General features: G+C 38.7%; 1 protein-coding gene across 3 annotated transcripts in view; it reads left to right on the top strand.

Annotated features, from left to right (window-relative positions):
* CPNE4 (copine 4) overlaps nt 1-23,850 on the top strand; it is a 239,332-nt gene that overhangs the window by 169,297 nt on the left and 46,185 nt on the right. For all 3 annotated transcript variants that reach the window (XM_085051259.1, XM_085051260.1, XM_085051258.1), the window contains one exon: nt 17,603-17,701. In XM_085051259.1, coding sequence (XP_084907385.1) covers nt 17,603-17,701 — 99 coding nt within the window. The remainder of the gene's footprint in view (nt 1-17,602; nt 17,702-23,850) is intronic.

Here is a 23,850-nt window from a genome sequence, read left to right as displayed (position 1 = left end):
AAAAATGAGAATAATTATGTGCTCTTCTGCTAGTGTTTTGAATCTAGATACCCATAGATGGATACAAAACTATAAAATATTTTAGCCTGGAAGGGACTTCAATATTTTGAATTCAAAAGACCTTGTTAACAGTATTTCTCTTAGATGAATATGTAGAACCAGAGAATAAATATGAAAGAAGTTTTTATCTTCAAACCTTGTCCCTAAACTGGAAGTAAACTGAAACCATGTGACGTTAAGTTTGATTCAAGTGCTTTTAACTGAAATTCACTGGAGATTTTTGGCTAGGATTTTAAAAAGTACCAATTATTTTTATGCACCTAACCTGAGGCAGTTTAGGAAGATTTGATTTTTCAAAGGGGTATGTTTTCAGCACTTTTCTCTGAAAAATCTCTTGAAGAGTCTAAAGCTGGAGGAGTCAAATCACAAGTCTCCAATGAAAATTTTTGTTTTGGGAAGTTATTTCTGTATCTCAACTTTATTATTTTGTCTAGATACACATGTAGGCCCCCTGTGAACTCAACTGTCTATTAAATTGACTGACTTGTTGAATTTTACAAAGCAGAGGCAGAGATCATTTTTCCTGGTAGGGCCCAGTTAATTGTCATGTTTGATGAATTCCTATGGTATTTTTCAGTTCTTCTGAAAGACAGGATCTAACACAATGAAGAGCACATCACTAAAAGAGAGTTATGCTAACTGCATTCAGTTTTGTAACTCTTGCTAGTATGTTGTGGTAATAAATAGCCATTTTTATGTAAGTGAATGGAAGATTATAGTTACAACCACTGAAAGAAGCTATTCCTCTTCTTTCCTGCTTTCTTGTGCAGTCATTAAATGTATTTCTTTATTTCACAGTTTCAGTGTGTGGAGCTAAAAAATCTTTTAATAACACATTTACTTAATAGGCTTAATACTGAGTATTTATTCAGAACATTTCTTTGAAGGATTTTGACATACTCTACCATAAAATTTTTTATATATTTGTGGTGTTGGGGGTGGTTAATAACAACATGACCACTCTGGAGAGAACTAGAGAAAGTAAAGCTAGATCCTGTCAATTATCTCAGATAACACTGCAAAGCACCATTTGTCCAAAACCATGAATCAGATCTCAGCAAGTTATAGAACTAAAACAAAAGCATGATATTTTTAAATACTATTGTTTACCTTCTGATCAGGTTTGGAAATTACTTCATATATACAAAGACTCACTTTTATATTTCAGTTGAGATACAGTCACAGAACTCCAGGAGGTCATGCTTCAAAATATTACAAAACTTGGGACAAGTTGCAGCCTACTTCTGGTTTGATGCAGGGACACCATCACACAGCCAAGAAGTTCTGCACCTTACGGACATATTTTTTTCTGGTGCCAATGGATGGGGAAGAGTGATAATGTGTACAGAAATAGCTTGACTGAGGTTTCATCAGTGGTAGAACCAGAGCTCATTGCCAATTGTGCCTGACACTTATGATGGCTGCCAAGCATCAAAAACAGATGTTTTCCATAGATGAAGAGAATTTTACCAAGAAAAGATTGATTTAGCTGCATCTGAAAATTCATGGGAAAGTAACTATTTTGACAAAAACTTTCCTTGAGAAATATTTCAAGCAAGATGGGAAATTCTGGTTGGAATGTGAGAGAGAGAAAGAGAGGAAGCATTTAGCACTGTGAGAGTCCATGGCCCAGAACAGCTGGCTGAGATGTGGAGAAGCCGTTTGAATACAAGTCATTCACTTATTGACTAATTACAAGCTGACTTTCCCAATCTTTTCTATTGAAGCAGATCCACATTGTATAATTAAAATGGGGGGATTGAACAAGAGAAAGGCTGATGCCATCATATGATATTTAAATGCTTCTCTTTGATGTGGGAAGCACAGGTTCAAAACCTTGCCTTAATAAATATTTAAAGATTTATGCAAAGCCAAGCAGCTTCAACAGAGAAGAACAAGAGAGAAGCACAGAGCAGAAGCCTGGAATAGTTTCCATAATAGTGGATAAAGCACATGACTGAAAAGTGGGGAAAATGATGGAGCAAGAAGTCAAAATGAAAAAGGCCCTTACCCACAGGCCAGAAGTACTATTTTCTATTCCTTCCCTCCATCCCTAAAAGAAATATGAAAAGTCTTGGGTTTGTCCTGATACAGAATGAGGGAGCCTTCTGAAATCCTGAAAAACCTCTTGGAGAGGAAAAAGTCTTTCTCATGCTCTCATTAGAAAAGGGTTTCTTATTTACTAAATGCTATCAAGGACAGCAGGATCTTAGAGATATGCAGGATATCCAGGCTGTTGTCTAAGGGCAGGAATTAGAATTAAAGCAGGAGGAGCCAACAAGTCTTAATAAAAATTAATCCCTTTAAGAAGTGTTGTTTCGCAGATCGGGAGGGTGGCACAGGCTGGCTCCCCCCCGGACCGGGTCTCTGGTTCTTGTAAATCCCACCGGATCCGGGGCGAGTGGCCCCCGAGGTTCTGCGGCATGGCGGCAGTCTTCTAACCGCGTCAATTCAGCAGGAATATCGTGATACAAAGGAAGGAACTGGACTGCATTTCTGTTCTGCTAGGGATGTTTATTTAGGGTGACGGGGGAAAGGGTCACAGGGAAGGAGAAGGGGGAAGGGAGACAAGGAAGGTAGGGGATACTAGCAGCCCAGAGATGCAAAGACCACGAGGTGATCTGGACATCGCCTTATAAAGGGAAAGGAAGGGGAGGGACTGTCTCCCCCAGAGCCAGTCCCGGGGAGTCTGAAGGGAAGACAGGCATAGGGAACCCACCAATAGATTTTGGGGTACAGCAGAGCATATTTCAAAATGAACCAATGGTATACAGAGCAGAGGCAAAAAGGAGCACATGGAATCCTAAAACCCATGTTGCTACAAAGAAGAGCAGCAGCTCCTGCTTGGAGACCTCTTTGTTAACATATCTGGAAAAAGTACTTAGCCAGCCTGATAGTTGTTACTTCCTTTTAACAGATGAGTGAAAACAAATCCACAGAAGTTAACTCCTTATCCAAAAATATTCTAGGAGTTCCAGACACTGAATGTTGTGCTTAGGTACATACAGGTCATTTTCAGAATATGAGAACATCTATTTTCCAGCTAAATGCAGCAGTATGATTATGAGAATTTAATTATGTGTAACAAGTTGACATCTTTCTGCAAATGCCACCCTTTATTTCAGATCGCACTTGTATGGTGCAATACCAGAATGAAATTATGACTTCAAAAATGAGCAAATCCACTTTCAAGTCTGAGATCTGTTTTCTGTAATTTGAATCTCCATTAGGACTATGCCAGCTCTTACACGGTATTGGAATTAAGCCTAGCCACTACCCTTTGGGCAGTCAGAAAGCAAAGTGTATGACAAATTTTGAAGAAAATTCTATCCTGTATGATGTTAGATTTCCTGGAAGACAGATTTCTGGTTATTTACCCTTTTGTCTCTGTATTTCCTGAGAGATTCTACCCTCAATTTCATCTTTCCACTTGGGAATCCCCACTGACTACTCAGCCTCACCTTAGTATCATGACTGTTAACTGACTGACTGCTAAGCAAAAATACTTTTTCTGCATCCAAAGGAGGTCTACCAGGGACAGTTTATGTGGCTTTGGAGTAATTGATCAAACTGGTGGGTGGGGGCTATCTTGCAGGGAGATTGACAGCTATTTCTGGCTTCAAAACTCTTCCCCATGGTACTGCAGAAAGACAATGAGGCTAATTGCTGACTTGCTGGTGCACACCTAGTGGAAATGAATGCTTTTCTGGGCTGAATACCATGCATGCTGATCTCCTTGACAGCAAAAGATACCTCTTTTGAGTGCTCAGCAGAAGTCTCCTGGGAATCAGTGTCTTTATACACAGCAGAGTCATCACAAATTGGAAATATTTCTGTGTATGTATGTGAAAGGCAGAGAAATGTCTGCACTGACTGCAGATCCTGCATGGGTAGAGTGCTATGTTAGGTGATTTTGATTTAGCCATGGGTGTAATGTATTTTTCGCATACGTTATAGCACAAAATAAGGTAAGTGGTGTTACAAGTTCCTTCTCTTTCCAGGTAGCTGTGTGAAGCCCATCTCCAGCTTCCTGCCAGATCCATCAGAAACTTCTTATCTGTCCATAGGATAGAGTCAGCTTTCAGGACGATGGGAGTTGTGTTCCAGATGGGTTCCTGGTACACTGCTTACTCCTTTTGTAAAACATGAATACAGTATTTACGCAATTTCATCTGGAGCATATCAGCCACATTTTCATTTCAGTAACATTCCTGAACATATCACAGCTTGATTTTTTCATCATTAGATCTGCTCTTCTTACCATCCAGTGCATAGCAGAATTAACTGCAGTGTAGCATCTGCTTTACTCCTGACCAGCTGCTTTAAAGATAGAGTTCTTACACTAATATGTTTGCAGTTTGGGGCTTTTCCCTCAGATGTTTCTTCTGAGGGTCCCATCCAAAGGCCATTGAAGGTCAATGGCACATTCTCAGCTGCTGTAAATTATACTGCTCCATTTACTTCAGCTAATGTTGACAGTTTGCATCAGATAATGCCTCCTAATCTTTACCTTAGAGAGAATTGTTTTTCCTTTGTATATTTATATATATATGGCTAGTATTAGATTGCATGCTTTATATTCATAGAGTACATCACTAATTAGGTTAAACTACTCTGTTCTGCCTACCTGTCTCAGGAATAATGTTGTTTCATTTCATAATGACATAATGGTGCCACCTGCAGTCCACAGCCTTACACGAGTGGTTTCAGATAATGTGGCTCACATTAATAAAGCATGGAACACAGAAACAGGAAGGATAACAATAATCAGTTATTTGTTGAAGGCACTGCATTTTAAGAAGAGAGATGTTTTATTTCAGTTACTGTAATAAGACCTTAAATTTCTCGCTATTTTCCTTGAAAATGTAGTCACTGAAACCACAATCTTCGCACTGGTGACTTGTCTGAGGCATTCAATAAAGCTCAGTACAGTATTCTCTGTAGCTCTTTATGATACCAAGTTCTCTGGAAGCTGCTAAGGCACTTTGCAAATGTCAGTCCCTGTGCACACATCACCAATAAAGAAAGTGGTACCCTGTAAACTCTGTTTGAACCTGAGAGATCGTTTTCTTTTTATTAGCAGCATAAAATCAGAATGATTAACTGATTAATGTAGTTCTTTTGTGTCTTTCTGGTCTAGTTGGTTTTCTCTTCTACTGTTTTATAAGGAAATCTGTTTCCTAGTGCTGAAGGATGCCCAACTACCAAGTATTCTGCTATGAATTCTTTATTATTATTACTTCTCATATGTGGGTTTTGACATGTTTTTCAGAGGTTTTACTTCCACCTCCTTTTCACACTTGTTAAAAAGTGAGTACATTAGTGCTCTACAGAAATGCATGAAAATAAGAAGTGGGAACCTGTACAGAGACAATGTGCAAACATACCACGCTGTTTGGGAAACTGGGAAAAGAAACATGAAACAGGGATGATGTTAGAAAATCCTCTTAGTTTCAGTTGCAGCTGTTTCATAGGATGAACTAAGGTATTTATGACTTGGATCTTTTCTTCAATTACTTTTCCTTGTGGGTAGTCTTCAGAGAATATCTGCAGACCAGATAGAATAACCACTCCTTTCTGCCTGAATATTCTGCTCTGTGTTGGGTCTCCTTTTCACTGATATGTGATTGTTGTTTAATAGAGTATTGATATAGGCACATGTTTTACTCCCTTTAATAGTAGTGAGATGAATTACCCACATTAGTAGGAAATAGGGTTTATAATGACATTGAATTAAATGTTTGATTCTCCTTCTTCTTCCATGGGTAATTATTTTAATGACAGCTTCGTAATTCACCTAGCAGAGTAATGACAGAATGTCCGCACCTACATGATTTTCCTGAACGCAAAGGAAATTGCACATTAATCTGACATAATGTTAACATTAGGGAATGAATTGCCAACTCGGTTTTAACCAGACTTCTTTTTATTCACCTTCAGTTATTTTTGGTATAATTTTGTAATTTATGCAATCAAAGTACCTGATTGCATATTCAGAGAAGATCCTTATGTATCTGGGCACTGTTACTTCCTACCACTTCTTTGGAGTACAAACGCAGAGATCAGCTATGGAAAGTCTGGTTTTAGAGTAGTAGCTCCACTCTTTACAGAAGTTCTTTTTTTTTTTCAAAAATGCTGAATTTCTTGGCATTCTCAAAACACATGAGCCCTCTGCTAAACCCAGTGGAAACAAGCATTGCTGCTTTTTTCCAAGACTGTTTGCTAGGTTTATATGCAATAAATTAGTCCAGTATCATAATCCTACTATTTTTCTTGTGTTCTTCAGTATGGGGTGTGTTAGTTCGTAGTTGTAGCTTGAGAGCAAGCGTACTGAAATCTATGGAGTTTATCTTTACAGGCATTTCTCATGGAATCAGACATTTTCCATAATTTATTCTCATTGCTCCTGTACACCCTGAGAACTGATTTGAAGCACAGAGGAGGAACCTTAAAATGGTGGTTATGTACAAATGCTTTCATTTTAACTTTCTATGCTGTTATGCCATGGAAGTATAAGTATTTTAGGTTTCTCTTCACAATGTAACCATCTTCATTAACAAAAAGGATCTAGACCTAGATTTTCTTCAGCTGCTGAGAGATGACAGTGGAAGATCTTAGTTGCTTTCAACACAAATCATTCAATTTCAACAATTGCGAAGTTTGGCACGTGAGCAAGGCTGCTGTTGGGCAGCCAGTTCTGGAGGTGACTCTGGCACCTCCTTGTGCATAAACGCTCTGCAACACTTCAGGGCAGGAAGCAGCAAATAACTCTGTGCCAGCCTGAACTGCAGGGGTTGTTGAGATGGCAGAAATTTAATTGCTTGTGCTGGAATCAGGCCAGGAAACAGGGTCAGCTCTCTTGTCCTTTGAAGAAGTATTCTGGCACATCGCAGATGCAGCAGCAGCACTTGGAGTTGCAGCAGAAAATTTTTGCAGCCAACTGCAATCCCATCCTAAACATAGAGGGTTGTCCCTGTATTGAAAAGCCCACCCTGTAACCCTGTTACCTTAGGATTCCCCCTAATAAAGTCAGTGTCTGTCTTCACTAATATCTTTTGCCAAAATCTTGTCTCTATGGGCTAGGATGAAGGTATATTTCTGCCACCTCATTCAGATGCCACTGATGACAGCCATGTGTAGGTTTCTTTGTTTGCTTATTTTGAAGGAAAGAAGGGTGGTTGGATACAGGATTATTTTCAAAACTGTCAAATATCTGTTAGAAATCTGATAATTAGGCAGAAAAAGAAAAATCCCAAAGATAAACTTGATATTAAACAACATCACCTCTTATTATCACTGGAAAACATGCCAAGAAACAGAATTTGAATGGTTGTTTCCTTCCTGAAAATTTCATTGTTGGGCTTCTCATCACTGATGATGAGGCATTCTGGGCATTTTGAGCTCTTAATTTTGCTGTGTTGTGAATATGTCAGAATTTTGTTGAGGTTGTTTTGGTAGCAAACTTTGAACCTTCATTTCCATCACAATGTATTGCTCTTGAGTGAGAAATAGGATAAGCACAGAAACTCTCCAAAATAACTATATAATTTCACTAAAATCATTATCTGTTTTTAGATGGTTCCGAAGAGGAAGGGAGACAAAATTAATCAAATTAATTACTGTTTGCACATACCTTGCTCTTCATATTTGGCAAAGGAAAGTCACAATAATGATTTAAGGCAACTACTTTCTGGAGCATTCTGTGTGCAGCAGACTATTTGTATATTAGTAATATTGTTAGGCTCACAGACAGCTGTCAGATTCCTTCTTTTAGTTCCAGTGTATGTAGCTGAGTTTCCTTATGAGTCAATGTTTACACATCATGTTTCCTTGATAAAAAGCAGGGAAAAACTCATATAAACCAAGATTAAAATACTATTTTAATTGTTGATTTGGAATACGTATACAATATGTGTATGCTATATATACACCATATTTTATAAATTGATTCTATATTCTTTCATGTCACACTGTCTCATCTTCTTCATAGGGGAAGAATCTGGCCTCCCCAGATGCTACAGCAAAGCACTCAATTACCTCATTAAGCTTAACCTTTCATCTGATTTCTCGATCATTTCACCCATGTGGAAACTTCAGTGGTTCTATTTTCCACAGTGAATTTTCTGCCACAGTTTTTCTCCTTTTCTTCCATGCCTCTACCTTTATTAAATATTCTTACAGAAGAGACTGCTGTATTCATATGTGCCCACACCTTCAGGTTTGCCAATCACCTAGGGTAACCAGGAGGCTGAGCACTTAGGGTTTTCAGCCTGTTTCTTCCTCAGATGTTGGAAATAAACCTGATAGGCAAATGCAAGCGCTCCCTGTTCCTGTGCCAGCTTTCCCAGTGAGCTCACCCTCAGGTTTCCACCCCACCATGCAAAGTGCTTGCTTATACCAAGTGTCACATCTGCCGTTACAGAAAGAGATAAATCCAGAAAATATGGAGCAGCTACTAAGAATTCATAATTATGGAGAACACTTCTTAAACACTTGAGTGGATGCAAGGGGAATACAAACAGGAAAGGAAGTCTGCATAGATTTAAACAGGTATTCTAATGTATTCAGTTTAAATGTTATTTTCTACTCAGTACAAGGAAAAAAACCCAGAAACTAGTCTACTGTATGTGTACAAAAATCCCCAAAAAATGTGAGCAGTTACATAAAAAATATGACACTTCTCAAGCATTGCCGTTTCACAGTTTTAGCAGGTTCATGAGCTTACCAGAAACAGGAAAATATCTGCTGTTTAGCTGATACATGATCTTTTTTGAAAGATCCAGACACCATGTCATGATCTTAATTAAACTCTTACTGGGAATCTTCAATGATACGTTGCTGTGGGTGCTTGTGGAATTGCAGGGTTTTAGATTTTTATGGAGATGCTTTCAGTGTGTGTATAGAAGATGAATTCAACACTAAACACAGCATAGGAAATAAAACTCTGGGTAGAAAACTAACTTAAAAACAGTGCTGAAAAGGGCTGTGGTTTTGTTTCTAATTACGTGCTCTGTGCACTAATTGAGAGAAGATATATGGAGGGCTCACCTTGAAGCATCTGTGTGAAAGCACTTACTGAATCTCAGAACACCAGAAAAACAAACAAAAAATGAACAAATAAAATCAGTGAAAAACCCACCCCAGAAATGAGGCCCTTTACACTTGGAGATGACTGCTAAAACAAGTGCAAAGTATTTAGTAGAAATTTCACAAGGAGTTAAAAAATCAAATATGTGACTATAGGACAAGGAGCTGTGACCTTTATTCTCAGACCTTTACCCTTAAATTAAACTTAGGTTTAACCTTTAATATTGACCTCTTAGGTTACTTTAGCCACTTCAGTAATAATGTCCTATGCTCTGTCTCTACCTGTATCTCTTGATTTTCCATAGGAAACATGGTTTATAATAATACTTTAATAAACATTTAGAATTGCTTCATGTTTATTAATTGATTTCTTGTCCCCTTGATACTAAAAACTTTCTATGTTTGAAATCTCTGCTGGTCTTTGTTTTAAAAATTACCCATAATTGGCAAGACCCATCTCCACTGTGTTACCATCCACTGAACAGAGTGGCCAGTTCAGGGCCATTAAACCCAATCCTGTTTGCCAGGTCATTCTTTTGGAATGATATCCAAGAGTGTGTAATTAACTCCCCCACTGATTGACAACAGAACGAACAGTGTAATCAGTTACTCTCTATAAACACTCATCATCATTACAAGTGGTGTTTGGGGACAGATTGATGCTGCTCTGGAGAGGAAGAGTATTTTGTGCTCTTTCTGCCATGCATCATCATCTTCCTTTCCTGCTTGACATACAAGGCAATGACTGGCTTTTATCTGCTGCCTTTCACAGTGCAAGATAAAGCTAACAAGCTTTTTTGCAGGAGCTGAAAGTAGATAGTGGGAACTGGATAGAGTCTTGTTCTGTCTGAGAGCTTTTAGATACACAGCCATGAATTCTGCTAAATTTCACTGCTGCGCTTGCAGCTTCTCCAAAATGTAGACCAGAGAGGCCTGCCAATGATTAATGCCCCTTTTTTTGCTATGTAAGGAATGTTAGTTACTTCGATGAGCAGAAATCTCAGATACATCTAATGAGAGGAGGCACTGCTGGGTCGGTACACCGCTTTATCATCTCTCACAAAAGTTTAGAAAGACAGATTATTTTGCATAAGGACAGAACACATTGAGAACTAAAATAAGGGATACTCATGGAGAAAACTACTGGAGGCATATTGTTAATATCACAAGAGGAGCCTCAGGGGAGTCTTTGCAGAAGTTTTTGCTGTTACTATATTTTGCTGGTTTTTCATATGAGAAAAAAGTTGCACATTATGTCATGGACCATGAGGCCAAACACAGTCTCAAAAACTTGAATCTGGTTGATTGAGATGGAAAGTCACAATTTTATACTTACTTGAAAAATGCCCTAGCCTGCTCTCTGTTGTTGGACAACTAAGTTGTCACAACCACAAGCAGAATACGAAAAACTTTTCCAAATTTTGTGTTGCATATTAAATTGCTAGAGGTGTTTTGGATGGGAAATACACACACAAAATATTGTTATTAACATGGAGTTATTTGACCTTAATAGAAAGTGTAATACAGCTACACAGATCTCTGTGTTAGGTCTGATCTGCAGAAATGGAAGTGTGCATGCATTCACGTCCATGTAGAACCTGTCAAGTAACTGCATGCTTGTATATATACTGAGGATGTTGTTGCATAAACCTAGCTGTGACTGTTAGGTAGGAGCTTATTTATGTTTTCACCGTGAAAAACCTAGAGAGTCATGGAAAATCCAGTTGTAACTTCTCCCTCACATTATGTAATTTATTATAGCATATTTCTCTGTATTAGAGGAACACCTATGGGCTTCATTTATCAGCAGTGAAAGATCTGGGTTTGAGACTCCTAGGCACACTTGTAATACAAATAAGGGTAATCAAGAAGCTATGGTTTAACATAATTGGTTTTGAAATGACCCTGATGATGATGCTTACGTGCTGTGATCTGTCAAGTAAGGGCAACATCCAACTGTGAGGATTCCCATCATTGCTGAGCCACTGCTGATGTACTTAAATCTCTAGTGCTGCTGTAGAGAGACTGGTTTGGTGAAAGTAGTTCTGTAAACTGTCTCTGTTTTCACTTGTCAAGAACTGAAACAGTCTCAGGCTGGTGTCATATCATAGCTGTCAATAAAAATTACTCTCTTGCTTTGATCTTGAATCAGAGGACCTGACTCTTTTTGTAGAGAAATAAGAATTCTCCTTCCTTTCACTCTTCTCTCCAGACAAATAATTTTAAAATCAAATTTCCCATGTGTTTGTATCCACAGGCAAATTATTTTCTTTGCAGTTTGAGTCTGTCTTGGCTACTATAATTACTGCAGCATGTCAAAGGGAATGCAGAATCTCCTGCCATTACCCAAGTGGAAGCTATCAATGAGTATATGTCTCAAGTGTCCTTCAGTAGTCAAAGGATCTGAGTCAAATACAACCCTCTAAATTTTTAACATATCAATTATCACCATGTATGTACAAGAGGCACAAAGGTGTTAATGAAATCCTGAATTTGTTGTAGTTCATATGAGAAGTCTCATTGTCTGCATTGGAGTCAGTATTTCACCTAATGTTTACGGAGTAAACTCAGCTGTGCTCGTGGACTGGACTGGTGTTAGTCCATTCTGGTTCAGCAGAATAGCAGATGCAGTTCTCAGAAAGAATGTGTCACTGTGGTCAAGAAGAAAACTTGGAAAGTTGCTTTTACTTTGGCTTCACGTATTCTAACATAAAAAAGTATGAACTCTTTTTCCTCCATTAGTTCAGAGGGTTTTGAGTATTTTAGTTTGAAGAATTGACCTGATCTCTCTGAGAAGAAAAAGTTAAAATATTTTATCTACACTGCTCTGAAGGCGACTTTACTTCAACCAGTGAGAGGCTTGCAAGAAACGTTAGTTTATTTCAGCTGCTTTGCTCTATTCTCACTGGAGGCCAGCTTCAGAGGAAATTGGAAATGAAACTTAAAAAGTTTAGCTTCACTTTCCAGAGAGACATAACTACTGAAAAGATAAAACTGTGATGACCAGCTTGGATGGAAGAAAGAGTGGAGAATTTCATACACATCAGAAAAGACCAATTTTCTGTACTGTGATGTTTATAATGCATAATTTTGTTTTGGAACATCATGACTACAGAAAGAGGATAACTTGAAGTGTTTAGCTTTTATGCTGAAGGTTTTACGTAGTTTTTCTGATACCCAAGTGGGGAGAATGGGTAGGTATTGGATAAAGGTCTTCCTACAAAAAGATGTTCTTTGAAGTATTCCAAGTGGGGTACGTATAATTTAGGGAGGTATGGTAGGATATTTGCTTCATTATCAAGTAGTAATAACCCTGATGAGAGTAGACTGTTCCAGAAAGATCACTTTGATTATCAAGTGAATATTTTTCTGAGATTTTTTGTCACCTTCTCTGTTTGGTTTTTCCAAGTTTTGTGGTTTTGGTTTTTTTGGTGGGTTGTTGTTGCTGTTTTAGGTTTGGTTTTTTTTAAGTTTTCACTGATCCTAGAGGATGAACCAAAGAAGGATTTGTTTGTAGCCTTTTGCCACCTCATACCACCTCTGGTTCAGAAGGCTACAAGAAGTAGAGGAGGTCACTGATATTGCCTTAAGACCTCACTTCTTTGAGAGATGGTGTCATATAAACTCTACTTTTAAAAATTATTTTGGTGTTATTTTAGTTTAGAGTTAATTGGTAAGAATTTTATGACTGACTGGGCTGTAATTTATTGCATTCAAACCCAACAATGAGCATTCTCCCTCTTGCCTAGCCACAAGATATCTTGTTTCACAACAATGCAAGGAAAAGCTATCTAAGACAGTTTTAGAACTTCAGCCACTCTTGTTCATACTGTTGCCCTAACATGTAGCTAGGGACTGCAGTCAATTAATGGACAAAGAGAGTTCTCTTCCTTGAAAGGTATCCCTTCCACTCCTTATTGAGTGACTGGGGACACTTACTGAAGTAAAAACACAGAGAAAAATCTCCCTTCTAATGCAACACATGAACTAGGATCTTACTGGGATCAGAGCCAGATCAGGGTAGGGAGCCTCCTGTTTAAGGGGCTTGACTCTGAGAGCTCAAGGCTGCTGCCTTTTTGGCTGTCTGGCACTTCTACTGGCATGGAGCAGCTGGAGAGTGCGCCAAGGATTTGGTTTTCTCTCCCACCCCAACCAGTATCTCTTGGTCACAAGTTATTCAAGTGTTTTTAAGTTAAGTAAGCTTTTAGGTTGTCGGGAGGGCTCTCCAACACTCTACCTCTCCAAGTGGCAAGGTAGTACCAGCACAGGCCATTTCATAATTGGACTTTGAGCATACACAGAGCTGGAGAAACTCAAGCTGGCAAGACTGGGAATTTTCAGTGCTTTTACTGGCTTTGTGCATGCAATAATCCGCAGTGTCTGGCTAGCTGAGGGAAATTTAAATGGATTATTTTCCAGAAGTACATTTCCATGGTCTGGCTGTCAGCTGCTTCCTGATAGGATTTAGTCAGGAGACTCACTGCCAGTCTTTTAGAAATTAACCTTCAGAGCATGTTTTGGGCTGGTTCATAAATTGCAAGGTTAGGTTCCAAGTTTGTCCATCACCTGTACCCAAAGGTGCTGTATATAATAGTTCTCTCCTCATGAAAACCTAGTGGGGACAATCCACTTTAAACATTTCTCAGAAGGTGTATAGGGAAAATAACCTCAGTATCTGCAGACAACCACACACAAACACATGCATACTGTAGCCAGTCTTTTCGCTTACTTAGTTCTTGTGGTTAAAGCTAGAGAGGATGATGACTATGGGAAGAGTGATTTTATAACAATTGTATTATAATTTTGTTGGCTGTAGTATGGAGACTGAAATCAGATATCATACAAGTGAGTTCTTGCTCATGCAGAGGCAGCAAGATTAATCTAGCTGTCATCTTCTGGGAAGCATTAGGAAAATCAGCCAGAGAAGCCTATGCTGTTGTAGCTCCTGTGCCAGTGCAATCTTTCTTGAATGCCCTTCATACAGAGAGTATTAGCAAAATCTAATCTTGCTGAAAAAGTTGAAATTAAGTCAGGGAAAATTTCCATCAGCATCCACCTGAGATATGTTTTTCTTTTTAAAATGGACCTTGCTCCGGTGAAAAGTTCAATTTCAGCCTGGAAAGAAATCTTTCATTTTGTGCTGTTCACAACCAAAGCTGAGGTAATGAAGATGTGGATCACCACAAGTGGTCCTCTGATCTCATCTTAACTGAGTCTACTGGTTAGCTCTATTAGGGATAGCACAGTGTTCCCTCTCCCTGCAGTCAGCAGGTATTTTGGGAAGGAAGATAAGATCATGCAGAAGTGAAAGATGTTCTCCATCATTCCAGTCAGTGCTATTCTGTCACCATGCAGCATTAGCAGAGCTTTTTATTTCCTGTGTTTGAGCTGGTAAGAATAGGTAGGAGACTGAATTCTTTCACCAGTTATCTGAACACTGATTTACCTGCGCTCAAAATCAAGTGTGTGGAAAGCCTCCTTAAATTAATGAGACTTTTAATAGAGTGTAGGTATGCTGTTAATCATCTACTTAAGCAACCTCTAGGAGTACAGACTCAAAAAATACATTAAGGCTTGCCTAAAGATAAAGGATGATTTGATTTGAAAAGCACACAGGGTCTTCTTTAAAACAAAAACAACAAACAAACAAACAAAAAACCAAAGAAAAAAAAAAGAGGGACACCAAAAAACTCTTTAAAGTATTTCACAGGGAAATAATGCTTTGGTTATAACCTCTGGTCTTTACCTGATTATGGATTATTTGCAAAGATCCTTCCCTGCTTATTTTATGTGTCTGAGTGGGTTTTTATAGAAATGTCTGGACCACAGTGTTTGTATGTTTCAAAAATGCTTTTCACATACATTTGAAATGCAGAATCACTACTGTGTACAGCATGTTTTTCAGACAGTAACAATTAATTTCTATGGCCAGATGTGAGACTCTGGGAAAAAAAAAGAAGTCATAATGGATGTACTTGCAGGAATCCCCTTTCTCCCTTAGCTGTAATTGAACAAATGGCACTGAGATAATACCGTAATTGTTTGCCTTTTCCATGAAGCCAGTATGAAGATTAAAGTACCATCTGGCCTTCTGAAAACTAAAGTTAGAAAGCCTCCAGCTTAAAAGAAAAGCAGTTGGATCCCTGTTGAGTGGACATTTTATATGTAATTTAACTTTGCTCATCTCCACTCAAAGTTCTAACCACAAATAAGCACTCAGAGCTTTTCCCTCTTCATAAGAGTCAGCCCCCTAACAGAAAGTTTTCAAAGTACCTGTTTCTGGACGTCTCTGACAGCCTTGGGTCTGTTCTTCTATTTATGCTCCAACTGAGGTAAAAGACTGAACATGAAAAGTAAATCTGGTTGGATAATTTCATAGTAAATGTTCTTTTCTTTCTTTTTCTTTGTGAAGTAGTAATTTTTAAAAAACCCCGATTTTAAAAGATTCCAGCATTACTAAAACTACACTTTTTGTACATTTATAACAATTTTGCTCTGACATTTTGACAAATCATTTTACATAGTATTACTTGTAGGATCTTAAACAATTTTTGCAACCACTACAGAAAAAATAATTTTAAGTCATACTTCATCTGTGAAATCCATTTTTTCATAAAATATTTATAAAGTAACTTCAATAAAAAATAACCAATTTATATTAGCAAGAAATTTCACAGAAAAAATAAAATGAAGCTGTTTCAATATCTATGAAACAAAATTTGTCTCAGGATTTTTTTTGTAAATTAAATTAGTTTTACTTGGATTTTTTTTATTTTACCAAGTCATCTAAAGATTGCTGTATCAACAGAGAGTAATTATTAGGAAGTATTTCATCCTGAAGAATACTTGAGGACTGCTAGTGTTGAAAATACCGTGTCTAGTTTTTTTCCAGGCAGCACTACCACTATCAGAATCAGAAACCCACTCTCATTTGATTACTCTTGTATAAAAATTGGCCTGTAAACAAACACAGAAACTTCCCCTCTTTTCTATCTACCCACCCCCTCAGTGTCAAAGCTGCTAAAAATTATCTCCAAGTCTTAAAAAAAAAAAAAAGTCACATTTTGATCTGGAGATCTTTCTTTAGTTTGGGATTTCTGCATTTAAAAAAATGCAAGTAAAATTGCAGGTGATAGGATTGTCCAAATCTCAAGCTTTCTAGAGGTTTTCCCCACCCTCAAAAGGGATTGTCCACAGTGCTCACCTACTAGCTTTGACTGGATTATTTGGGCTGGTTAGAAAGCATGGTAGACAGGGAAGTCTGTTTTAATAAAGTGCTTTTTTGGTAATGTTTAAAACCCAAAATCCAGATGACATCCAGTGATTTCTGTTTCCTTCTGAGTGAGATCAGTGCCCTTTGGACCATGCAAATTCCGAATGGCTTGAGGAGTCTTTGAGGAGCAAACCTTGCTCTTCCTCTTGAGTTGTCTGACCACCAGTGCTGGGTCAAAAGTACTGAGGTTCATTGAGACAAAGAAGCTGGATAAACCCCTCTGTTGATACCCCAAAACCATCTGACAGTGAGATATCAGTGCACTCCTCAAGTGCCAGTGTAGATGGCTTTGACACATTTCTGCTTTAAAAGAAACCTAAAAAATATTTTTAGCAGGACCTTTTCAGTAAAGGCCTCATTTCAGTCACTATATGTGACTTTTATCTAGAAAGAGCATAAGACTGAATTCAGCATATTGTTCTTTAAATTTGTGAGCCTATTTGTTGTCTTTGGAGCAGTTTTAAAAGTATAATTTAGCAAACCATGTAGTTATTGCTATGTGCTTCAGTCTTGGCTAGCTGAATTGTATTTAGCAAAATCTGTGAAGTAAAATTCTCAAAGCTCAAACTCATTGGGATATTCATATTTATGCATGAATTTAGGAAAGACTACCAGTGAGGTTTGGTTTGAAGAGTCATTGTTGAGCAGCACTGGGAAACAGCCAAGATATGGGCACCAAACACTGATGTGTATAATTTCAAAGCCATTTCAAAAAATGGTGTCTGTAACTATTGTCTCACCTTCACTGACTGTAAAAATGAGAACAGTAATGTTTGCCCAAGGCAACCAGGGTTTTGAATATTAATTTATATTTGTAAAGCACATCAGTGAGGTGAGGACACCATTTGACCATGAGTATGCAAATACACATAATCCTGTATTTTCATACCTAGCAAAAAGATAAAGACAAGATATCCTTTCTTTCTGAAATACATGAACTTGTTTTCATTAGGTAGACTCCATAATGCAGAACTACCAGCAGCAAGCTGCATTGAGATTCCACTTGCCATTTTATTTTGATTAGAAGAATAATATGGTTTTAATATGTCTTGTGATTTCCTTTTAGATAAAGCACTCCTCCCAATGTATATCATAATTTCTCCTGTAGTGTTTTTCAATGAAACCTTTTGTGTGTCTGAAGAAAAATGTGCTCTTTTGTTCTATTCCCCTTTGTCTCCTCAGTGCATAGTTTGGGACTGGGATTCCAATGGAAAGCATGACTTCATTGGAGAATTTAGCTCAACTTTCAAGGAAATGCGAGGAGCTATGGAAGGAAGACAGGTAAGTGGAAACCACCGAAGCAATCTCAATATGTAAGCTCAATAGAGCAGTGTTCCTCAGACAATCCTGTCATAAAGCAGGTGGCATTGCCTCATCATCTCCCAGAATTTAGTTGTTGTGCTGATCTCTCCCATAGGTTTTACTGTTACCTGGACACAGTAATCTGAAAATGTGAAAAAGCAATTGCTCCTGCACTTTCATGCCTGAAATAGTTAGGGTCTTTTTCTAGTTCCCATTCCACAGGCATTTCTTTCCACTAAGATTTATTTCCTTTGAGCTGAAGCACATGGTTTCCATGAAGTGCTGTGCTACAAAGCAGATATTGTCTGGCTACTCAAAGCATTTCCCTCCTGGCCTAAAGGCCCTTATTGGGCGAGGGTCATTCTCCATCTTTCTCCATTTCTCATGTGCTGCATTCATTGCTTCCAGCTTTAACTAGAGCCCATTGTGATGAAACTAATTGGTTTTTCAAGTATTTCATAATTTACAGTCCTAAGGGAAAATGAAATTGTTAGCTTATCAATAATTTAATTTCTTTATGTCAGCCTGATCTTTTCAAATTGCAGTTGATAGTAATTATTTAATAGGATACATGATCTGGCATATCTAATTTCAGAAATTGTCATTTTCTATTATTTCTATTTTCTAAAGGTGCTTGTTTTGATAAATTCTCTGAGGGGGAGTTAAAAATGTTGAATCTGCAGATAATTTGTATTCACTGTTCCATTGTGGTCTCAACCCCAGACACAAGTGCCTAATAAGCTTTATTTGGGCTTTATATTAAGGTTCTGTTGATAATGTGTAAGTAGAAATCTAACACAGAGTCCAAGGTATTTGATAAATGGCAAGTAGTCAGTCTATGCCACTGGTCAAGAAACGTTTATGGCTCTTCTAGATCTTTTCTATTGAAGTTCTTAGAACACACTGAAGTTTGGCAAATGCTGGTCATGTGTGTAAAATATTGCTGATACGTATCAGTCATATATTAGTCCATTGTAAATAACTTCTGAACACAACTGGAGTATAAACGAAACCCTGTTTTGCTCTCTCCAATTAAGTCAGAGGATCAAAACTTTTATTAAACTAAATCTGAGTGGAAATAAAAAGGTAAACGGATCACATAAGAATGAATAATATTAACAACGCCAGTGATGTGACAACACCCCAAATTTGTATACAAATACCTGTGGCCCAGGAAGGGACTGTGTGAGAGTAGTAAACAGTGTGAATTTTCAATGTAAATGTCTTTAAACCACATCATAGTCCTTCCCAGGAGACAGCTTATTGGCCAACACAAGAAACTTGCAGTCCAGAGTGCCAGGAATGGCTCTAAAGGATAAACTATGTGTTCTTTATTATGATGGAGAAACACTGTGCTTTTTTTTATCCTCAGCTAACAAAAAGCATAATTACTCTTTTAGAGGCATAAGAAGTTAATACAGCCATTTGTCAGTTCTTTTTCTAGGTTGTTGCTGCAGTATCAGAGTGCTGTCCAGAAATGTTTTAATATTGCCCTATGCTTTAAGTGCCTGAGTCTTAGTTTTGCTATGGGCCTGCCATTTGCCATTCTGCAGGTTATTTTTTACCTGTAACCTTTTACCTGCATTCTTCCTCCACACACCCTAGGCATTGTGCCTTTTATCTTCCTTGTTCTGCTCATTCTGTTGTGGCTGTGAAGTTATTCTGTGGGCTTGCAGCTGCAAAACCCTGCTGCTGTTATGGCTAGTTCTCATGAGACACAATTACCACCAATGTGGGAATCAGTTTCCTCTTTCCTCTTTTCTAATCCTGGTTGTGTAGCCTATTCTGGAGGAAAACAAGATTGAGTGGATAAGATAGTAAGTATTAGTCATTTAAGTGGCTGATAAATAGTGATCCAAAAATATACATGCCCATGCTAGATGGCTCTTGCCCCTGATGAAAGCGGGGTTTGGTGAGCACTAATAGCGTGATAGACAACAAGCAGTGGGAGTTTGAGCAGGTCCTGGTGAAAATGTCACACTTATGGAAAGCATAAGTATGACCACATGTGATCACATGTTGTACAGGAGAGCTCAGTTGTGTGGGAAGCCATGTCACTCGGCTAAAGCCAGAAAGCAATTTCCCCTTCTCTCTCTCCCTGTCCCTCCTTCATCCTATCTCATTTTTCTCTATTCTCCAGAAGGAACTATTGCTGCTAAAGGCAATACATGCCATTGTGGACCCCATAAAAACATCTTAGTGCACAGTTTATGTCAGCATCCTTTGTGCAACATTAAGTAATATGATTAGCATTTGTCAGTTCTTTTCTTTAGTTTTAGTCTCCCTAAGAAAAAGCATGTGCAGTGGAGTGTTTACTTTGAATAAAGAGGTTATAGTAAACCTTCAAGAAATTACAGAGGAGAAGGAAGGTGTTTTGCCTTCAAGTAGATGTGTTGCTAGCTATTTCTGATAAGGAAAGCCACACCAGAGAAACGTAATTATATATGGGTGAGGAGATGAGTAGGTTAAACATCGTTCTTTGTTCCTAGAAGAGATGTTTTTGTAGAGAGAAAATATTGTTTTCCACGTAGCACTCCTTTCTGTCAGAGGAATAAAACTACATCCTTCAGCCCCTGGTGTTAACTTTCAATGCTATGTTTCATATAGCATTACAATAGAGACTGTTGAGTGTCGAAGATGAGGACCAAAACCTAGAACTTCATCTCAGATGCTGTGGAAGCCAGAGTAAAGAGCAGAGCTCAGGTCTGATGTCCCTATTTGAATTGCTAAGGAGATACAATGAAGCTGCTTTTCTGGTTATATTTTCTTTTTTGCAGTAGACTTTACAGCCAGCTACAGTACATTGCTATAGTTCTGTCAAAAGATAATCAAAACACTCTAAAGATTGTCAGCCACGGTTTTACACTTTCCCAGGAAACTGGAGAGAACTGGAAGGAGCATTCATCATTGATAGGGGTCCAGGAACTTTGCTTAAGCTTCAGCTGCAAATCTGTGTGGTTTTAGAGGAGGCTACACCAGTGGCACAGGTGTTCATCTCTGCCCATCAGCAGTGTCTGTGTTGGTTGGAATCAGCAGCACAAGTTGTCATAAAAGCATTAAGCATTGAGAGTGGGAGTGCCATAGTTTGTGCTGGGGAGCAGGACAGACTGTGTATCATCTATGAATTGCTAGTGCTTCTCACCATCTCACTAGCTCACCTCGTCTCTGGAGGAGTTGACAAGGATGTTGAAGTTGCCTTTTAATTGTGCATAGTTCATCCTCCAGAAAGCACAGAGCATTCTGACCCATTCTTCAACCTCCCCCTCTAAAAGTAAATATATTTTTATGTGTAGCAATTCTACACATTTTTACGTGTAGCAATTCTACAGAACCTCTTGAGATGGACAGCATGGATATGTTTCACCTGCTTGCTTACAGGAGGCAGTGGTGCTTCTAAGACTGTTCCAGTTCCATCCCCAGGGTGCGTACTGATTATCCCAAGTTTTGAGTGATGAACTTATAGTTGGCTTACTGGCTTGCCTCAGCTGTGAGATTTCTCAGAAGTGTATGTTTGAGACCAGGCATCATTTAGATAAATGCTGTTTTATCTAGCACTGGCATCTTTTGAGTGGTTGAACCAGTACTGTGTGAAGAGAAGAGAAGAGAAATTTCTCACTTTGATTGATCACTTGTTTTGATCAGAAGTGGCATGAGTTGTTTATGAATTCCTTTTCTAAACATCATATGTCTTGGGTGAGACTCACAAATCTTGAGTTATGACTCCTTCTGAATGTCTATGACTGAAAGGACTGAATCCTGGAAAACTTGATTGTCTTGGTAGTACAGAACAGAAGTCTGTTAAGATTTTCTGATCATGAGCAACCTCAGGATAATAATTTTGTGTTTTTCTGTTCCATAAAAATCCCTTTATGGTCACTATTATGTTCTGACACTTAGTCTGTTTTCATACTGACCACCAATAGAAAATGGCACAAAGACATCCTGTTGTTCGAATGCACATCTGAAGCAGCCATTGCATGAACCATGGTTTCGTGGTGAGCTTGGTGGTGCTGGGTTAACAGCTAGATTCAATGATCTAAGAGGTCTTTTCCAACCTGCAAATCTGTGGTTTCCAAATCTTCTGTTGACACTTTCTACCACTCCAAACCTTATTATTTACCCCTTCACCATAATCTTGACACAAAAGAACCCCACAGTAAGAATAAGTCTGTCCCTATTTAGGACATATTTTGAAGTGAAATACTAATAAACGCTCTGAGTTTTTGTATCTTAGGATTTCTTCCAAGTATATGTATATGCTTTTAATATGTGTGTACAGTGGCAGTTTTTAGGGTGTTCTAATATTAATTTGTCAAACATATTTAAACAAGACTAGAAGAAGCTTGAGATTATAAAAATGTAAATACTATTAAAGCTTATCGTAGTTGAAAGGAGAAGGAGAAATTCTCTACTAATGAGAAGAAAAATGTCACTTTGTTTTTTTTTTTCCCAAATAGGAGCAATAAAGCCACAGGGATTAGAGAGAAAAAAAGTCAGGGAAATCACCTGGATCCCCATGCAGCACAGGAGTTACGTAAGGGAAAAATCTGTTCCTGTGTTACATAAAAAATGGAGGACTGTGCATGTGCACACACACAAAAAGAAAGAGGAGGAAGACACCCCTCTGTACTTCCCATCTCCACTGACATTCCCACAAGTTCAGGGTGTTATTAGGGAGGGCCTTTGCATCTGGGAGCTCATGTGGCTCCCAGATGAGACTGTGCACACCGAGACCTTTAAGCTCTTGGGAATGGGCCAAGCATTTATTGACACCAATGGCCAATTCCATGCATAGTTTTATCAGGAGACAGCCAAGCTCACCAAGGACTGTCTGCAACATCAGCAGCTGCTGCTAGCCCCAGACAGGGCAGCAGAGGCCTCAGAGGAGAGTGCAGCCTCCCCAAGCACCTACCAAATCCCTGTGAGGAGTGGTACAGCCTCAGAAGCTCAGGGGAAGCTGGGGGCCTTGGCCAGGGACAAGAAATGCTTTCATTTTCACTTCATTTCCCAGGGGCAAGTTTCCAGAAGAAACCTCTGATAGTGATTAAAAGCAGCTCTTCTACCATTGTGGATGTATTTCTGGGACAGAAAGAGGAAAAAAAACCTGTCCTGTCCTCTTGCCTAGAGGGATGGCAGGAATGAACTAGCCTTTAATGCAGGAGGAGACTCAGTTCACTTAAAAGTGACTTGTTTTTCTTGAGGCATCAGAAAGAGACAATGCAGGATATAATGCTGCCTGCTATCAACTGGGTTTTTTGCCCTGTCCATTAGACTGTGGTGCCTTCTTTGTCATTTACAAACTACACAACTTGTTTGCAGCAGCTGAACAGGAAGGAAGAAGAGGGAAACCAGAGAAGTGCAGGGGAGGCAAGAGAACATGTTCATGCTAACACAAGCTATTCCACAAACATACAATAAGCAACATGAGCTCTCTAGCCCTTTCCTTTCCCCACAGGACTACCCGATGCCCTGGAGTGCAAGCCCAGTGTCCCAGAGAAAGCAATTGCTACCATTTGTCTTGTTTTAGGGTACTTGAAACTCTCCTGACACCTTCAGTTCTTTCTCTGAATAGCTTGTGCTATTGGTAGCCATGCACTGTCCAGATTTTGGTTCTACAATGGTTGCCTTCATTTGGTCACCTCCACTTCCCTTTGCTGGTGTGTGGCATAAGTGGTTACATGGTTTGCTTTTCTCTCTCATCCGAAGGTTTTGTTAGGGGAGTAAGGATGTTTGGAAAGACAGTATCCTTCACTGCAAAGTGTAACATCTCCCACTGGGGGATCTGTGTCTCCTCATCACCAGCACAAGAGGATTTGGACCTTACAAGTGTCAGCATTAGGTCACTAACTCTCCATGAAGAATAGCTGAATAGAGTTTGTTCAGAAATTCTCCACACAGTGGTTTAAATTTAAGTGTAGAAAACACCAACATTGTATAGTCTTGGGAGTCCATTACCAACATTTGCAGCACTACTTAAATTAACAGGAGATAGTTTAAAACCAGGTTGCTTTCTGTTTCAGATTCTCTGTGTTGTTTGACACGGAAAGAGCTTGCACAGCCCAGACCTGTCAGACATTTGGAGGAAATGCTAAGTGACTTTCAGAATGATGAATCCAAACTTCACAATG

This window comes from Lichenostomus cassidix, chromosome 2 (genome assembly GCF_008360975.1).
Source record: "Lichenostomus cassidix isolate B80296 chromosome 2, HeHo_3.0, whole genome shotgun sequence".
NCBI lineage: Eukaryota > Metazoa > Chordata > Aves > Passeriformes > Meliphagidae > Lichenostomus > Lichenostomus cassidix.
The sequence above is the reverse complement of the archived record's forward strand: the minus strand, read 5'-3'. Positions and strand labels throughout refer to the sequence as shown.